General features: G+C 32.3%; 4 protein-coding genes across 5 annotated transcripts; 3 read left to right on the top strand and 1 right to left on the bottom strand.

Annotated features, from left to right (window-relative positions):
- Window positions 1-73: 73 nt before the first annotated feature.
- LOC145731001 (double-stranded RNA-binding protein Staufen homolog) lies at window positions 74-2,774 on the top strand. The gene is made up of 8 exons (XM_081982563.1): window positions 74-369; window positions 616-678; window positions 891-985; window positions 1,036-1,287; window positions 1,337-2,008; window positions 2,066-2,248; window positions 2,318-2,439; window positions 2,646-2,774. The coding sequence occupies exons 1-8, from the start codon at window positions 261-263 to the stop codon at window positions 2,719-2,721; spliced, it is 1,572 nt and encodes a 523-aa protein (XP_081838689.1). The 5' UTR covers window positions 74-260; the 3' UTR covers window positions 2,722-2,774.
- A 104-nt stretch (window positions 2,775-2,878) lies between these two features.
- Etf-QO (electron transfer flavoprotein-ubiquinone oxidoreductase) lies at window positions 2,879-5,747 on the top strand. Its single transcript, XM_081982553.1, has 11 exons — window positions 2,879-2,897; window positions 2,961-3,055; window positions 3,273-3,374; window positions 3,540-3,661; window positions 3,728-3,917; window positions 3,971-4,303; window positions 4,361-4,565; window positions 4,624-4,793; window positions 4,840-5,103; window positions 5,157-5,378; window positions 5,433-5,747. The coding sequence occupies exons 2-11, from the start codon at window positions 2,986-2,988 to the stop codon at window positions 5,594-5,596; spliced, it is 1,842 nt and encodes a 613-aa protein (XP_081838679.1). The 5' UTR covers window positions 2,879-2,897; window positions 2,961-2,985; the 3' UTR covers window positions 5,597-5,747.
- Window positions 5,607-6,862, bottom strand: MAGE (necdin, MAGE family member). Of its 2 annotated transcripts, none has more exons than XM_081982588.1 (4): window positions 6,500-6,862; window positions 6,263-6,440; window positions 5,959-6,173; window positions 5,607-5,902 (listed from the first exon to the last, which is right to left on the bottom strand). In XM_081982588.1, the coding sequence occupies exons 1-4, from the start codon at window positions 6,719-6,721 to the stop codon at window positions 5,798-5,800; spliced, it is 720 nt and encodes a 239-aa protein (XP_081838714.1). In that variant the 5' UTR covers window positions 6,722-6,862; the 3' UTR covers window positions 5,607-5,797. The 2 variants fall into 2 exon arrangements, with proteins under 2 accessions (XP_081838714.1, XP_081838713.1); XM_081982587.1 differs by having other exon boundaries at window positions 5,607-5,889; window positions 6,500-6,857.
- Window positions 6,863-9,354: 2,492 nt separating this feature from the next.
- Window positions 9,355-12,326, top strand: LOC145731029 (helix-loop-helix protein 1-like). Its single transcript, XM_081982599.1, has 3 exons — window positions 9,355-9,773; window positions 11,449-11,576; window positions 11,901-12,326. The coding sequence occupies exons 2-3, from the start codon at window positions 11,506-11,508 to the stop codon at window positions 12,145-12,147; spliced, it is 318 nt and encodes a 105-aa protein (XP_081838725.1). The 5' UTR covers window positions 9,355-9,773; window positions 11,449-11,505; the 3' UTR covers window positions 12,148-12,326.
- Window positions 12,327-16,669: the final 4,343 nt, after the last annotated feature.

Here is a 16,669-nt window from a genome sequence, read left to right on the forward strand (position 1 = left end):
ACGTCAAAAAAGCTCTGCTCGCTCCAAACGCTGAAAACGATTGCGTCCCAAGACGGTAGTGAGGTTGGCCATCCTGTAACCTAACATTTTTAAAAATTCCCCTAGAGACGTTTCTGTTTCTAACCTCAAATAAATATTATTTTTATTTTCATTAACTTAAGCTTTAACAATGTTAAAAATGTAAACTTAACGGTTTGATTTTGATTCTTAAATTCTTTTTTTTCAGTTTTTAGTTGAGTGGTTTAAATTTAGAAAGCAATATGCCGGCGAAGTGTATTTTATATTTATTTACCTTTGTAAGTTTTACTTGGGGCCAATCTGCATATGTTGGAGTAGTTATGTTATTTGGCAACCAACACTGTATTCCAGGTAAATACAATGGCAATCAGATAAAACCTCCAACCCTTAAAAGGCTTCTTCAATTAGCATTATCCAATTGATTGTTTTTATTATATTATTTAATTTTAACATGTGTTTGTATTTAGTGGCATATGTAATTACAAGGTACTGCTTTATTTTAATTGGGTTTAATTTACATTGACATTAAACTGCACATTTCCCTATTACTGTTTTACATGTAATAGTTTATACTAAAAACTGTAATTTATTTAACAGGAAACTGGGACTCACTCCTTAAGAATACAGATCAAATTGCTGAAAGTACAAACATTAAAAGAGGTAAGTTTTCATAGAGCAGAGCAGGCGGTAAAGTGTGTATAAAAGGAAAGCATGGGCAAGTTAATGTGTGTGCATTATTTTTATTATTATTTATTGGATTTGCATAAGTGTAAGCACTATATTGTCAAGTTTAATATAAACCACCTACAAATAACTGAAATAAATATTTCAAAAGTTAAATCAACCATTTTACAATACTAATTTCTTTCTAGCATCAACAGTTGATGAAAAATCAGCAATGTCCCTGATACATGAGCTAGCTCAATTTAATGAACTGAGCTACTCATATGAACTAATTAGTGAAGAAGTATGTTAACTGTCACAGCACAAAACTTAAACTAAATGACATTATTGCAGGGTCCACCACACAGTAAAACTTTCTCAGTAATGCTTTATCTGGGTGATGAAAAATATGCAAGTGAAGGTAAAAAATTAAAAGAAGCTCAACAATTGGCAGCTGATGCTGCATTAAAAACTACAAAGTATATCCATCCACCTGTTAAATTAAAGGAAAGTGCTAAAAGCCTCACCCCTACTGTACTGTTGAACAACTTGGCTGCCAAACTAGGACTGTCAGTTACATACATGTTGGTAACTGACAGTGTTTTGGTATGTTTCTTTTTATGTGGTTCCACAACCTAGTAAAACACTTCTTTAGGACTTGGGTGGTCAAAATGATGACATCCACATGCCAAAAAAGTCCTACCTACAAAAGTTAAATGAAACCCTTTATTTGAATGATTCTATTCATGTAAGAAAAGATGGAGGTGATGTCACTGGACCTTTTACTATTAAAGTGGATGTAAGTGGTAACAGTTTTTTTGGCAAAGCTGTCACTATACAAAACGCTAAACACGAAGCGGCCCAAAACGCCCTTAAAAGTTTAAAACAAAATCAAGACACTTTTCAATGTCTCAATGAAGCAGATAATTGCAAATCAAATAAACAAAACATCAAATCACCAATATCCCAAGTGTACGAAGCGGCACAGTTACGCAACTTAAACGTGGAATTTCAAGTGGTGGACGAAGTTGGACCATCACACAAAAAGACATTTACAACTAAATGTGTGGTTGGTGATTTTGAGGCCACAGCAGAAGGCAAATCAAAGAAAGAGTCTAAAAGATTAGCAGCTGAGAATATTCTACCACGTTTATTACAGATGCCCGAAGTGAATGAAAAGAAAGTGGCAGCTAAACAGGGAAAAAGTTCCAATAAGAAAAAGAAAAATAAAATTGTTAAGACAACTTTTGATAAAATTGACAGACTGTTTGATAATGTTGTGGACTTTGGGAAGGGTTTAGTGGACAATATTGTAGGACATAAACAGGTGTTTTCCTCTACAGTTACAAAGAGGGTGCATTTGAGCTAATTAACAAAGTTTTAGGACCCTTCTAATGACCACCAATCAGGGAAGAATGATCAGCAGAAAAGGTTGAAAAGATCACCAACTGATGAAGTGTTTACACTGGGTAAACTTTTAGACTTGAACCTAAAATTGAATGACTTTAGTACAGAGGAAAATGGCAAATCTTATACGGTTTTGGATTTGGATTCTAAACCATCTTTTGTAAGTATGATTGGATCAAGTATAGGAGATTGTTTGTGTACTGACAATTGTCATTTGTTTTTTTTCCAGATTTGTCTAGGTGAGGGCATTAATCAGAAAAATGCTAGAGATTTGGCTGCTACTTATGGTATACAAAAACTGTATACTTTAGGACTGTTGGATAATTTATTAGACAAGTCCAAAGACATCAGGTAGGTTGATTACTACAAAAAAATATTTTTTATTGCCTACTTAACTGTTGACAAAACACAGAACAAAATAAAAACAAAATTTGAGTAGGATATTGAGATTTCAAAGTCCAAAGTTTAATTCCATCGGTTAATGCGACCCACTCTTAACGCGTGTTGTTGCCATGTTGCGTTGCATTTTATCTTAATATTTCTACTTTTTATTGCAGTGAGGTATTGGACAAAGAGGAATACTACGCCAATTTTTGGTTGGAGGTTGTTGAAAGCAATGAAAAGGAGCTGTAAACCCGTTATTCTGATTATTGCTAATACGCTTGTAAAATATATTTTGTAGTTAAGTGGTATGTTTTTGATTTCTGTATTAAGTGATGAACACTTACATTTTTGGTATATCCGGCAACGTTGTAGAGACGAGCTTGCGTGGTAAACCTAGTTCACCAAAACATATGGGTTGAGTGGAGGTAAATAAAAATTGCATTGAGTTTGTTATTTTAATTTTCTTTTAAATTTGTGCCAACTTTTAGTTCGAATTTTAATGGTTTTCGGTTAATGGTGCTACTTAAGTTTGGTACATCATATTTTGCAATGAGTTTAAACTTGGGAAGTTCAATTAAAGTCGGTAAGTATTTACATAACCATTAATATGATTTTTTAATAATAAACAATAAAAAGGTTTAATTTAATTTCTTTTTTACTTCAGTATTAATAACTCTAAATTATTGTTGGTAAAGTATAGAGAATATTTTGAATTATGCAAGATTTTTCAGTTTTTAAATATACTTAGTAGAATGACCTTTGAACAGCACATATTGTTTTCATTAATAATTCTTTTTCAGCAAAACAAATCAAGTACTTTAAAAGATGTTATTCTGACCAGTTTCCCAAAATTACTACCCATTACACTATACATTCAAGGGACAAAGATCCAAGATGGAAAGGTGAGTATCAGTTTAAATCTGTCTTATATCAAATTAATTAACCCAGTGGCAATACCTACTTACTATCATGTTTTAAAAGTGTAAGGAAAAGCTTTATCACCATACTAATCATGTAAAATCATTAAATCAATTTTAATGATACTAAAATTAGTTCACTTATTTTAGATGTGGAAATGGAACGTTTTGCCGACGAAACGGATATTCTAATTGTGGGTGGTGGTCCGGCAGGGATGAGCGCCGCCATAAGGGCTAAACAATTAGCGGCAAAAGATGGGAAAGAAATTAGGGTCCGTCACCTTCACATATACAACTTTTGAGACATTTTTAACTGTAATGATCATTTTGTGAAACAGGTTTGTCTAGTGGAAAAAGCCTCCCAAGTGGGTGGTCACATTTTATCGGGTGCCGTTATAGAACCAACCGCTTTAAACGAGCTAATTCCTGATTGGAAGGACAAGGGAGCACCCCTAAAAACTCCTGTAAAGGATGATAAATTCGCTTTTCTTACTGGGAGCGGTAGAATTCCAATTCCGGTCTTCCCAGGTAATTTTTTTTTAAATTACCCAGATTAACACTAACAGTAAGAATTTTTGCAGGAACTCCCATGTATAACCATGGGAATTATATTGTAAGGTTAGGACATGTGGTGCAATGGCTTGGAGAACAGGCGGAAGAATTGGGAGTGGAAATATATCCTGGTTATGCGGCCTCTGAAATTCTTTACCACGAAGACGGTAGTGTGAAAGGGATTGCCACTAATGATGTGGGTATAGCAAAGGATGGAAGTCCTAAAGAAAATTTTGAGCGCGGAATGGAGTTACATGCAAAATGCACTATATTTGCTGAAGGATGTCATGGGCATCTTAGTAAACAAATTATTAACAAATTTGATTTACGGACAAATTCAGAACATCAAACTTATGGAATAGGTAAATTGTCTTACATTATATAGTTGTAAAAATACAATATAACATCTATTTTTACAGGTTTAAAAGAATTGTGGGAGATCAATCCTGAAAAACATAGTCCTGGTAGAGTGGAACATACAATTGGATGGCCGCTAGATAAAAATACTTACGGTGGATCCTTCTTATACCACTTGAACGAGGATACTCCGTTAATAGCGGTGGGATTCGTAGTGGGGTTGGACTACACCAATCCCTACTTAAGTCCTTTCAGAGAATTCCAAAGGTTTGCCATAACTTTTACTATGTCATAGTTTATCACTTGAACTTTTTTACTTAAAAAGGTTTAAACATCACCCTTCAGTTAAGCATTATTTTGAGGACGGTACCAGAGTGGCCTACGGAGCCCGGGCCTTAGTTGAAGGAGGTTTTCAAAGCATTCCTAAACTGACATTCCCTGGCGGATGTTTGGTTGGATGTGCAGCTGGACTGATCAATTTACCTAAAATTAAAGGTAGTTTTAAGTTAAATACATACATCAATAATAAAACATACTGTAGGAACTCACAACGCCATGAAAAGCGGTATGTTGGCCGCGGAAAGCGTCTACGAAACAATACACGGAGAAAAACAGAAAACCGAAGCGTTTCAACCATTCAGTTACGAGGATAAATTTCGAAATAGCTGGATTCATAAAGAGTTAAAAGCCGTCCGAAATATAAGACCGAGCTTTCACACTCCTTTAGGACTGTATGGAGGCTTGGCTTACGGTGGATTTTCCGTTGTTCTTGGCGGCAGAGAACCTTGGACCTTGAAACACGGAGGTAAATGTAGATTTTGTTCTTGATTGGTTTTCAATAACAATAAGCTGTATTAGATCCGGATCATAAAAGACTGAAACCAGCCAAAGAATGCAAACCTATCGAATACCCAAAACCTGACGGTAAAATTAGTTTCGATTTACTGACGTCAGTGGCTTTGACAGGAACTAACCATGAGGGTGACCAACCCGCCCATCTGACCTTGAAAGATGACACGGTGCCCGTAAAAGTTAACTTGTCAGTTTTTGACGGTCCTGAAGGACGTTTTTGCCCTGCAGGTATATTTCATTCTAAACTTATTCTTTTAAAAAATTAATTTTTTTCTCAATTAGGAGTCTATGAATTTGTGCCTTTGGAAACTGGAGAAGGACAAAGACTACAGATAAACGCTCAGAATTGCATCCATTGCAAAACTTGCGATATTAAGGACCCTACACAAAATATTAACTGGGTTGTCCCTGAAGGTGGCGGCGGACCAGCTTACAATGGCATGTAGATAACAACACTTTTTTACAAAAATTAATATTTTTATTAGAAAACATATTTGGAATGTTTTTACTCTTGTACTTTTCTTATGTTATTATTATTGTACTTTATACCTGCAAAATAATAGTAATTTTTTATATAAATAAATAATATTTTATAAACTTTGGATTGTTTTATGCACAATGGCAAAAACTATTCCTGATCCATAGGTTCACCAGCATCTTCCTGGTAGTTCTGAAACCCTTGCTGTCTGGCTGCTTGAAACTGTGCAGTCCATCCCTCTGGAGTTATATTTTTGTACATCTAAAATTAAGTTCTAATATCAACTTTCTTAAACTAAATTGAAATGTAATCATCATCAAATTAACTTACTTTACAAACAAATTCCAAAATTTTCTTTTCAGATATTTCAGTTTGTGCTCTGACACCCCATTTGAATTTTGGTTTATATGAAACTGTGTCAGTTTCACACACTAAATAATGCTCTTTAATCAAGTCCTTGTTGATGTATGGTTTGACTAGGCCAAAAATCGGGTGTCTTACATCAACATCAATACCACAAGATTTTAAAAATGCATATAAGGATGCTAAAATTAATAGAAGTGCAGTTCACAGTGATGGACTATTCAGTTTGTATTATCTAATAAAATTACCATTATGACAGAAGTATACTTACAATCTGTCACTTCATTGTTAGACATGAAAATGTGAGACAAAATTAGTAATATCAAGACTTTGTGATAATCATCCGGTTCTTCATCAGGTTCACTAATTGGGTTCAGTCTATTACTAACTAGAAAATGTTTTTCTTTACCTCTCTGTGTGTCACAGAGTATTAGATTGTATCCATACACCTACAAATGTACCAGCAGCTGCCCCTCCCTGATTTGCCTATATTTTAGTATACACTTACCTTGTTCAGGATATTTGTAACTTGTTGAATAATTTCATCAAACTTAACTTTGGCTTTAAGGATCACATTACGAACAAGTTCAGATCTGGTTATCGTGGAATGCGTACCGGCTCTATTTATTATGTATCTGACCATGTTATTCACAATTTCAGTGGGATCTGCAACTTCTTCAGACTCTTGAGTCAGTTGGCTTCTACTACCACCATTTCGTCTTTGAGACATATTGTATAAAATTAGTAAAATGTTTAACTAGTGCGTTAAGTAGCAAACTGAGCCAATTCAATTAAATTTACTTTTGTTCAAATAATAAAATTTGTTTATTGAGGTTAAGTTAAAGTAGTGTTATTGACGGATGGGCGCTGGGTTCTGTCAAATGCAACAATTGTAGCTTCTTTCTCTTTTTAGTGCTTTGCATTAAGAAAGAGATAACATAATCCAATTACAGTATATACGCGCCAGGTGGTTAATTCACGAAACACTTTTAGGGACATACCACTACATTCTTTCTTGTTTCAATTTTAAAGTACATATAGGTTTAGTTTTTTGAGACTATATTTTGAAAGATTTGTTGAGTTATATGACTAAAGGGAATAGTATGTAGCACTAAAAACGATTTAAACACCTGCTAGATCCTTTCGAATATCCATGGATTAAGGCGCGATAACAAATCATGTTAGGATAATCCCTTTAAACGGCTCTAGTCAGCCTGACAAAAGGGGATGGAGCGTGACCAATTAAAACCACCCTCTGGTTTTCCCATAAGGGATACTTTATTTGATATAACTTATGATAAATTAATAAAAATTATGTTTTTATTGTAGGAAAATGCTTAAGTATTATGGTTTGTTAGTTAAAGTTACAAAATTTCTTGGAAAGCTAAAAGTAACGATATTAACTTATCCAGCTTATATAAGGACTGTTAGCCATAGAATAGCCCTTCTGCCACCCTTAATGCGTGTAATGACACCCGAACACAATTGAATCTCACACTCTGACACGTGCCTTTATTATCCGCCTCGGATATAATGGGGAGGAGATCGATGGACCATGTAAAAAACCTACTATACCTTCTGTACTTTTCTACTAATTTTATTTTCCCTTACTCCCACTTGTTTGATTGAATTTCCATTGGCGTATGTCTTTTACTTATTATTATAGTCAAAGAAATAGATAGAATTTTCTACATCACATCACTGTGTTTTTTCCACCCTCAATTAAAATAAAAAAGGGGATGATGTGTGTAAATAAAGAATAACAGATTTTTCGAATGCTTAGTTGTTTTAATGCTGTGTAAGTACCATTAATCATGGCAGATATACAATGCAAGTTTATTTTAGTTTGTGACAGATGATGATCTTTTGTAATAAGGGAAGTTAAAAAAACCTTACTAAGTCACCATGTAAATCTTTTAATGCCCTTTTAGACACGTTGATTTATAGCATTCCATATGTTATATGGGTTTGAGTTTTTATTATTATGTTTTTCACAACTTTCAACCAGAATGGATTTGATCATTTCAAGATTTTAGGACCGAAACAATCTGCTAATCTAACGATTAGTGTGTATTTTAAACAACAATTGAACGGTTTGAGAAATGATTTTTGTGGCAATAAACACAAAATTGTTACACCAGAGACTATTTCCAGAACGCTGCGACGATATTCCCGAGGGATGCAGATTTAAGGGGGCGAGGTCCCAGATGTTCGGAAAAGCTAGTTATTTAATTTGACGGTTAAACAGCCCGGAGCCAGAAGCGCCTGCAAGTTTCCAGTTTTTATTCCTTTTCCGAAGCATAATAGTCTGTATAAAGGGTTAAACGTTACGAAAACAAAGTTCTGATCGCATTAGATATATGAAGTTATTTTTATTATTTGATAATTAAATTATGTAATAATTCAGCGGCATGTTTTCACAGTAAAAACCGTAAAATGTGTCAAATAATGTTTGATAACAGCCCTTAAAACTAAATTATGATATTGCTTAGCAAACAATCTACGTATATCAACCGGACTAGTACACAAAATACTTGAGATTGGCTGATTGAAAAACAAATAAACTTATCGTAAGCTAGATTTTCTTTAAAATATACAGAAACTCAAAAGTGATTATTTTTTTTTAAGTACAGCAAATACGATTTGTGTAATTTAATAACAAAACCCAATTTAATGTCACATATAATTTTGAAGCACTAAAAACAGAAAATTTGTATTGTTGTGAGTAGAAGTATATTAAAACTAAATAAAATTTTTGGAAGAGATTATAACATGGACCACTGAATTACATAAGTTAGTTGGATATGGCATCAAACCTCCCAAAACAAAAACCACCCCCTATTATTATTTCTTTTCTGTTTACCGCAACGTCAGAACAAACAATACAACAAAAGAAACCGTCAACCCTTTGTAAATAGCGAAAGGACAATATATTTATAAAGCGGCCCTTCTGTGGTTAGGTGGCACGCGTTTTCGTGGTCTTTTAAATTAAAAAAAGTCAAAATTTTGATTGATTAAGTCTAAATGTTAAGGGGTTGATGATTATGTCTGTTTGTACCAGACAATCTGAAGTAATGAATTGTTCAGCAAGTTAAAGTTTGCACCAATTTTTCTTTCCAGTTTAGAAAAAATCGAAAAAATGCCATTCATATAGCTATCTTCATATAACTAGTTCTATTTTAAAGAGTTTCATATAGTCATCTCATAGTTGCTCATACTTGAAATACTTATGGACAATTAAGAAACATTTATAGTCAAAAAACGTTTTTTTTCCAAATTTTGTGCATTGCAAACGAAACAGAAGCACTGATGATGGTTAGTTTCACTATGTAAGTGAAACGTTGGTTTTTTTTATACACCTGTCATTCATTTTTAACGAACTCGAAATATTACTTATTTTACTACTTTTACTTAAATTTGTTGCTTTAAAAACTGCAATATTAACATAAAAACCAACATTTTCATTCCAACCTCGTTTCATTGCCTCATTAATATTTGATTTACTCAAATCTCAGAAACCAATCAGGGCTAAAACAGTCACCACCCATTTTCCCATAAATTAAACGACAACAATGGAAACTATTGATTAGGGGGTGGATTCGTGGCATCGTAGCCACGCTATTGGACGCGAGGGGTGGGTTTAAGGGTGCAGAGAAAACTGTGAAATCTGCCCTTATCGCTGATTTTGATCTCAGTACAACCCAGCAGGTTGGTGAGTGAAGTGATATTAATCAAGTGTAAAGTTTACAAAGCGTTTGGTTTTTGACGGATTTTAAAAAAAGGTAATGATGATATTATGTTTGATTACTTCATTTCGTAGCTTTTAAAACAGGGGTTGTGGTCAAAAAATTATTTTTATATTACAGATAGGTTCTCAAAATGTTGTATAAAAAATTGAAGCCAAAAAGCAGAAACACGTGTCGCCGGGTTATCATCCTTGTTCTTTTCTGCTTCACTTTCATTTTCCTGTTAAAAAAAAATGTTTCTAGAGCTTTATGATAAGATTTGATTGTGATTATTAAAGGGGATTTTTTAGCTTAGCGTCAAACTTTAACAGACAAAAGTTGTTTTAATTATTTTTAAAAAACTAGATGATTTTTTTGTTTTTTAGATACCAACTTTATAATGTTCGCGTTTACTACAAGAGGCACCATTGTTTTTACCTGATGTCATTGTAGTAACAATTTTTTTGTCTGCTTTGTTCTCTACTACATAAGTCTTAAAATGTACGCGTATAGCACTGAAAATTCAAGTTAAATAATTCAATTAAGTTTTGTTATTGAAATGAAACTTCTTATTTGTCTAAGTTTGAGGCAGAACTAAAAATTCACCCTGTATAACAGTTTCTGTATTAACACTTTTTTTACTCTAAAACCATATTTTATAGCTTTGTTGAGCAATTATTTTCTTATTGAATATTCTGAGCTGTTTAATAGGATTACAAAATACAGGGTGCCGTTACGTTCGTCGTATGATTTTGGGGTAAACATTTTTTTAGGTAAATCGGTCATGAAGAATTGCTGGAAAATATTTTCAAGTTCTACAAATGACCACCAGAGGCCGTAACTGACATCTTAAATTTTTAAATTGCATTTTCTATAAATTTTGCACAATAAACTAGAGTTTTTTTTTCTCATTTTTAAAGCGAACCAATTTATCTATCATTTTCGTAAAAAACAAATTTCTGTTATTTCAAAAATAAAGATGGCGTGAGGTATTCAATTGTTTTTGCAATAACCTGCTTTAACTTCTTAACGGTTTGACCAATTTTAACAAATTCAGTATTGTTGAAAAGAACATTTCTTGGGCAATAAGAATCAACCAAAATATAGTTAATTTAGTTGAATGTTTCTCCGCCAGAGGGCTACTTTTGACACCATGACTCAAATTCCAAAAAAAAATCCAAATAGGCCAGTGAAAACCGTTTTTCAAATTCTCGTTCCTAACCTGAAATATTGAGAAAATGAGATTATGAGATATGGTCGAGGAACATTATTGGGTCACCCGGTACATACTTAAATGTGTTGTTGCAAATTTTATTATCAACCTATAGATGTGACTAAATAGTACAAAAAATACACGAATTTAAATTTCTACGTTTCGTTCTGTATGGAAAAGCCACTTCCCTAACTTATTCAGCATCAAATTTGCCATATTTTCATAAAAGTTGACGTTTCTATCGATGTAGGTGTTGAATAATTTACTAAAAACCACCCAAATCGAAAAATATAAGGCCACTTTCCGAGAATTGGACAGGGACCCGTCAAGTCCCTAGAGCGTAATGTTGTCGCGAGAGGGATTCGAAGGACACGTGCGTCAAGTTAACACCCCCGAATTACAACCCTATCAATCATGACGCAAATTGTAATTTGATTATTGTGACACGGCCGGTCTGTGGGAAAATAACTTGATGAAACATGTATAGTCATATTTATCTGAGTTTTTTCATTTTTCCAGGTCAAAATTAAAATTTTTGAGAGTCAGTACTCACCCTCAAATTCCAGCGACAATGACATGATGAATATGGAAAACAGGGAGGTTCTACAAACGATTACTTCTTGCAGTAACGTGGTCTCCAAAAGAAAGTAAGCCCAAAAAGCATTTTATTTCTAGAATTAATCATCAGTCATTTAATATCGACTTGAACGATTTTATGTTTCAAATAGTTCAATTTTGCAATACAAACCAACATACTTTATTTGCCTGGTTTAATATTTACCCATCAAATTTCTAATTCATAAATGAAATATTGACAAAGATAAGAGTATTTCTTAACCACCTGTAATAAATATAATCGTTTTTGTTTGTTTGGTTTAGGACTTAGTGTTTAAACAAAATTTCCCGAAATCTAAATTCGACAGGTTGTTCAAGTACCTGTTACTCTGATGCAATTGAAAACTATTTTCCAGGGATAAAGGCAACGACATGTCAATGTTGAGCAGGGAGGAAAGACGTCGACGACGACGTGCCACTCAAAAGTACCGTACTGCTCATGCCACCAGAGAACGTATCCGGGTGGAAGCTTTCAACGTAGCTTTCGCAGAATTGAGGAAACTTTTGCCCACTTTACCGCCCGATAAAAAATTGTCCAAAATCGAAATTCTCAGATTGGCTATTTGTTACATAGCCTATTTGAATCACGTCTTGAAATCCTAAAGTTTGAAATTCACCAGAAATTCTCAAAGTATTGCCATTCTTATTTTGTGATATTTGTATATAGTATTACTCCTGTAATTAGTTAATTATTAGCTTTTTCAGTTTTTTCAAGCAATTAGTAGTACATTTCTAGTCATTTTTGTTATATGTATCAATAAATAAGTATATTGTTGCTGTAAGTGATGTAGTTTTAATTATTCCTGTTCCTGAGCAATACGAATGCATGAAACAGTACAAGAAATTTGAAAAGCTGATTGATTTATAATAAATTGAGTAAAATTTTCGGTTAATTTTGGCAGACCAAAAAATTGCTAAAAAATGCTTAAAAAATACGTAAAACTCAACGTAGGCATAGAAGAGCAAATACAGTGTGTTCAACTATTCCAGTACAGCCCAAAAATAAGTTAGAATAATTAACTTTCATTTTCACAACATACTTGTGTTTTACTTTATTTTGACTAACTGAATTCAGTACTATTTGGTAAATCTACAGTTAAAAAAATGGATTAAACACAGTTATTCTCAGTTAAATGGATTGAAAGAATAAGATCACCTGAACTAATAAGTTCGTTCTATTTTATAAGAATACTACAGAGCAGATGCTGATGATGCCGAAAATGTTTGAAATTGCTGGTACTTAATCAATGCCTACGACACGTGTACAGTATTTAACAAAATTTGTTTTTGCTTAATTTTGTTTCATTACTAATTTCCCTGAAAATGGGTCATAGATTAGACTTAAAAATTACTGTTTATTTAGATAAAACGTGGACAAACAGACATGAAGGTGAAAACCTGAACAACATCCTCCACTTATCTTTCTAAACTTATAAACCAATCAATTTTCTTAGTAACCAAAATTTTATCGAATCCATGTTGTTTCAATTTATTACATGTTATTTGTTTTGCACGATAAAATCTCTATTAACTCTTGTTTGATTTTTGACAGAAAAACGGTATTTTAGCAAATATTTGATTTGGAAAATATGCTTTACTATTTATAGTTATGATATGTAATTTGATACAAAACAAAAAATTATATTTAAATTTTTAAAATTTTACTACTACTAGACTAGCTACAGCTTGTTGAAACGTTCTCAATTTTATTGTTTGCAATCTTATCTCGTGTCTTTGCTAATCTTAACGATTTTACTTCCACCTGTTACCAATTTTCTTGTAAATGGTTTATGACAAATTTAAGCCCTTCAATAAATTAATACTTTATACGACGCGATTTTCTTATCTACGATACACACATTTCTCCTTAATACTCTTGTTCTAATTTTTTTTTCAAAACTTGTTTGTCGATTTTCGTTACAGTCGAGACGTTAAAAGGTAAGTTTAACATATGATGATTTTTAAAATTTTTGTTTTTGTTAGGAACCATGTTAGTAATGTTTGTTTTGATGATTGTTACCAAGAATTTAAAAGTTTGGTGGGCAAAGTATATTGGTAAAATTGTATATGACTTAATTGCCACGTTTTAAACCTGCTGAATACATGACAGTGCAAACATCATTGATAAAAATTACCTGATAAAAGGTGTGTTAAATTAAACAAATACACACACACTTATCGAAATATAAATTAATGACACACCACTGTCACCTCGTTTTTCAATCCGATTGTAATCGTCTTATAAACTAAGATTTATCTGAAACTAACTTGTAATGAGTTATGAAATAAATGAAGATCAATATACAATGTGTTGATGTAATATTGATGACAATGAAAATATTTAAGTTTTACTATCCCCCTCCATCCCCAACTACGTGTTCTATCAATAAATATCTTTCTGGATAATACAATTGAATTTATCTATTCTATTATTAATTTGATAATGCTGAACATATGATTACCATAGTCATTTCGTAAAGAATATTCTAACCACTTGACCTACATTGGATTTTATGAAAATTTTAGATACTTCTAATATAGATCAAATTGTTTTAGAAAACATTTTCAAACCACTCTGTATATGTATAAAATTAAGCAAAGATTTGATACTGCGTTATCTAAAAATCACTAATTAACATTCATACGTCTCAGAACGAATTTTAAGTCTCATCAACTTACTTTTGTTCAATACCAACCCAAATTCAATTTTATCAGTACACGTAATATTTAAAACAAAAATCGACAAATTGTATATTTTGGTGGAACGTACATTAAGTAAATACTCTTAACTGGAAGTTGGGAAAAACGTTATCGATATCTCATATCATCAATACCGGAGAGGTGTAAAAGGTATAAATACTGGTGATAATCCATTTATTTATGGTTTTTGTGCCTTTTCCATAGTGTGGTTGGTTAAATTGTGACGTGTGACTATTTGGGACAGTTGTTAGGTACAAATTTTTTGTTAGTTTAGTAGGTCTCAAAAAGACCCAGTTAATCACAGATCAGATTGTTTTTCGTAATTTATTTTTTTGTCAAATTATGTTATATTGTGTATAGCACTAAAATGAGTCATTTTGGGAGCTTCATCAGTTTTGGGAAAAATCAAACATGGGTGCAGAGATAAAAGTACCCTCTAGTTTAATAAACTGCTATCTAACTTAAACAAATTATTATCTATGTTTAGAACAAACAACACAAGAAAATCAATTACTTTTGTTCCTAAAACAGTATTTCTAGTTCTGCTGTTGAAAAAACCTACCAAATTTAGTTTGTATAAGCAGGTTATTTACTTAAATTTTATAATGTCATGTTGCACTAATTAAATACTCGGCATTTGTTGTTAAATCCTCCAAGATAAGATAAAATGGAACATATTTCTCACTGAATGTGAGTTTATTTTGCTCTTAAAATGTTTGAAATAATATTGTGTCGACGAAGGTAACTTGTATACGTGTAGAAATTATCGTCACTTGATTATCAGTCATGTGAGTGATATCGACAAGAAAATTTACGCTTCAAAACAGATTGGTAAGAGTTTGAGTGAATTTGGTTAGGACCATATCAAGGAGTAATAGTTATCTTCAGGTGGAAGGTATAGGTCTTAGCATGATTTTAATTGCCAGATCTAACTCTTCCATGCAAAGAAAGCTATTCGAATCTTCATAGTCAGTCAAATTTTTCCGGATTTAGGTTGGGAGTTCTATTGATTAAGTGGAGCAGTGGTCTCTTCACTTAGATTTAACAAGTGAGATTCAACTCCTCCAACTTAGTTTTTGAACTTGAAACGTCGTCATCGATCCAAAACTGTGAATAGTTTGTTATGGTTACTGCTGTAGTTTGCTAAATGATTAAACAGAATTTAAGTAAATATTTAGAGAAAACATGTTTTGAAATGAAAAAGGTAAGATATAAAGCTGATAATTAAAGGAATGTTAATATGAGTGACCTGCTTGACCTGAAATAGAAAGTTTGAGAATTTTTGTACGAATTGTCTAATTGTAAAACTTCTTTCTGTGTGGTATTAGTAGATGATATGGAAATTAAGATTTAAACACTAAAAAGTATAAGAAATAATATTTATTTAACATTAAATAAATTTACTTGTTAACATCTATCACAATATTAATAATCACTTTATTTAGTTTTGATTTGATCACGATTACTTTCACAATTCAAGCGCTTATAAAGCTAAATTAATGACTAAAACCACCATATGAACGATAATGATTAACCCGAGAAGGTTATATGTACGCCAATTGGTTTATAATTTTATTTACAATTAGTGAGATCTTTCAATCATGTGCAACAACACATTTACATAATGAAAACTTACTAAGCCTATGTACCCGATTTGAACAAAATTATATATCCACGCAACTTTGGTCTAGACTTAAAAGACTATATACCATTTGCCTAATTAATGTTAATTTTCGTAGCTTAAATTTGATAACAACATGATCTATCACAATAATTAGATATTGCATAACTTTTGGACCGGTTAATAACGTTTAACCCTGGTCAATCTTCTCGTTTGTTCTTAACCCACTAAATATAGCTGATATAAGTGATATCACATAATAGACCAACTTAATATTTAGATAACAGCCGCTGGTATTAGCAAATTTGTCTTGTGCATAGCAAAATTTTAGTGCAATATTACGTAAAAGGTCAAGGAGCGATAGACATGACCTTACCAAGTACAAAATATATCTGTTAACAATTTTTTTTTTTTGAATGCCTTTATCAAAGTTATAACAACTTTTGAAAGCGTCATATTTGCATGGTTTTAAGAATTATTAGAAATTTAACTTTGAGAGAAATTTTTTCTCTAAAGACACAAGACAATTCATTTAAATTTGCTATCACGAATTTCCTAAACTATAAAACTAACATACACGTGTGTTTCTTATAAAATAAATAATTTCCCTAATAATTTTCACAGCACCAATGTTTTTCTTGAGTTGGTGTATTCCAATCACTTTCTAATATCCTTAGCAAGAGTTAGGTAAGGTTTTTGGAATCAATTTCATTAGTCAGCAAATAATATCACATGAGTAAAGAAAAGCGTCTTCAGAACCTTGTTTCCTGTCAGTATGCAACAAATGCATTTAACTAATTTCCG

Source organism: Ips typographus, linkage group LG6, assembly GCF_016097725.1.
Source record: "Ips typographus isolate SLU linkage group LG6, UJ_Ityp_2.0, whole genome shotgun sequence".
Classification (NCBI taxonomy): domain Eukaryota; kingdom Metazoa; phylum Arthropoda; class Insecta; order Coleoptera; family Curculionidae; genus Ips; species Ips typographus.

What these genes read in the sequence shown, in the direction of transcription:
- LOC145731001 (XM_081982563.1), top strand. Translation starts at nt 261, where the DNA reads ATGCCGGCGAAGTGTATTTTATATTTATTTACCTTTGTAAGTTTTACT. An exon ending in AAGTACAAACATTAAAAGAG is followed by an intron (nt 679 to 890) that starts GTAAGTTTTCAT and finishes ATTTCTTTCTAG; the next exon opens with CATCAACAGTTGATGAAAAA. An exon ending in GACAAGTCCAAAGACATCAG is followed by an intron (nt 2,440 to 2,645) that starts GTAGGTTGATTA and finishes TTTTTATTGCAG; the next exon opens with TGAGGTATTGGACAAAGAGG.
- Etf-QO (XM_081982553.1), top strand. Translation starts at nt 2,986, where the DNA reads ATGGTGCTACTTAAGTTTGGTACATCATATTTTGCAATGAGTTTAAAC. An exon ending in AAGATGGGAAAGAAATTAGG is followed by an intron (nt 3,662 to 3,727) that starts GTCCGTCACCTT and finishes TTTGTGAAACAG; the next exon opens with GTTTGTCTAGTGGAAAAAGC. An exon ending in TCCAATTCCGGTCTTCCCAG is followed by an intron (nt 3,918 to 3,970) that starts GTAATTTTTTTT and finishes GAATTTTTGCAG; the next exon opens with GAACTCCCATGTATAACCAT.
- MAGE (XM_081982587.1), bottom strand. Translation starts at nt 6,721, where the DNA reads ATGTCTCAAAGACGAAATGGTGGTAGTAGAAGCCAACTGACTCAAGAG. An exon ending in TAACAATGAAGTGACAGATT is followed by an intron (nt 6,174 to 6,262) that starts GTAAGTATACTT and finishes TATTAATTTTAG; the next exon opens with CATCCTTATATGCATTTTTA. An exon ending in TTTTGGAATTTGTTTGTAAA is followed by an intron (nt 5,890 to 5,958) that starts GTAAGTTAATTT and finishes ACTTAATTTTAG; the next exon opens with ATGTACAAAAATATAACTCC.
- LOC145731029 (XM_081982599.1), top strand. Translation starts at nt 11,506, where the DNA reads ATGATGAATATGGAAAACAGGGAGGTTCTACAAACGATTACTTCTTGC. An exon ending in AACGTGGTCTCCAAAAGAAA is followed by an intron (nt 11,577 to 11,900) that starts GTAAGCCCAAAA and finishes ACTATTTTCCAG; the next exon opens with GGATAAAGGCAACGACATGT.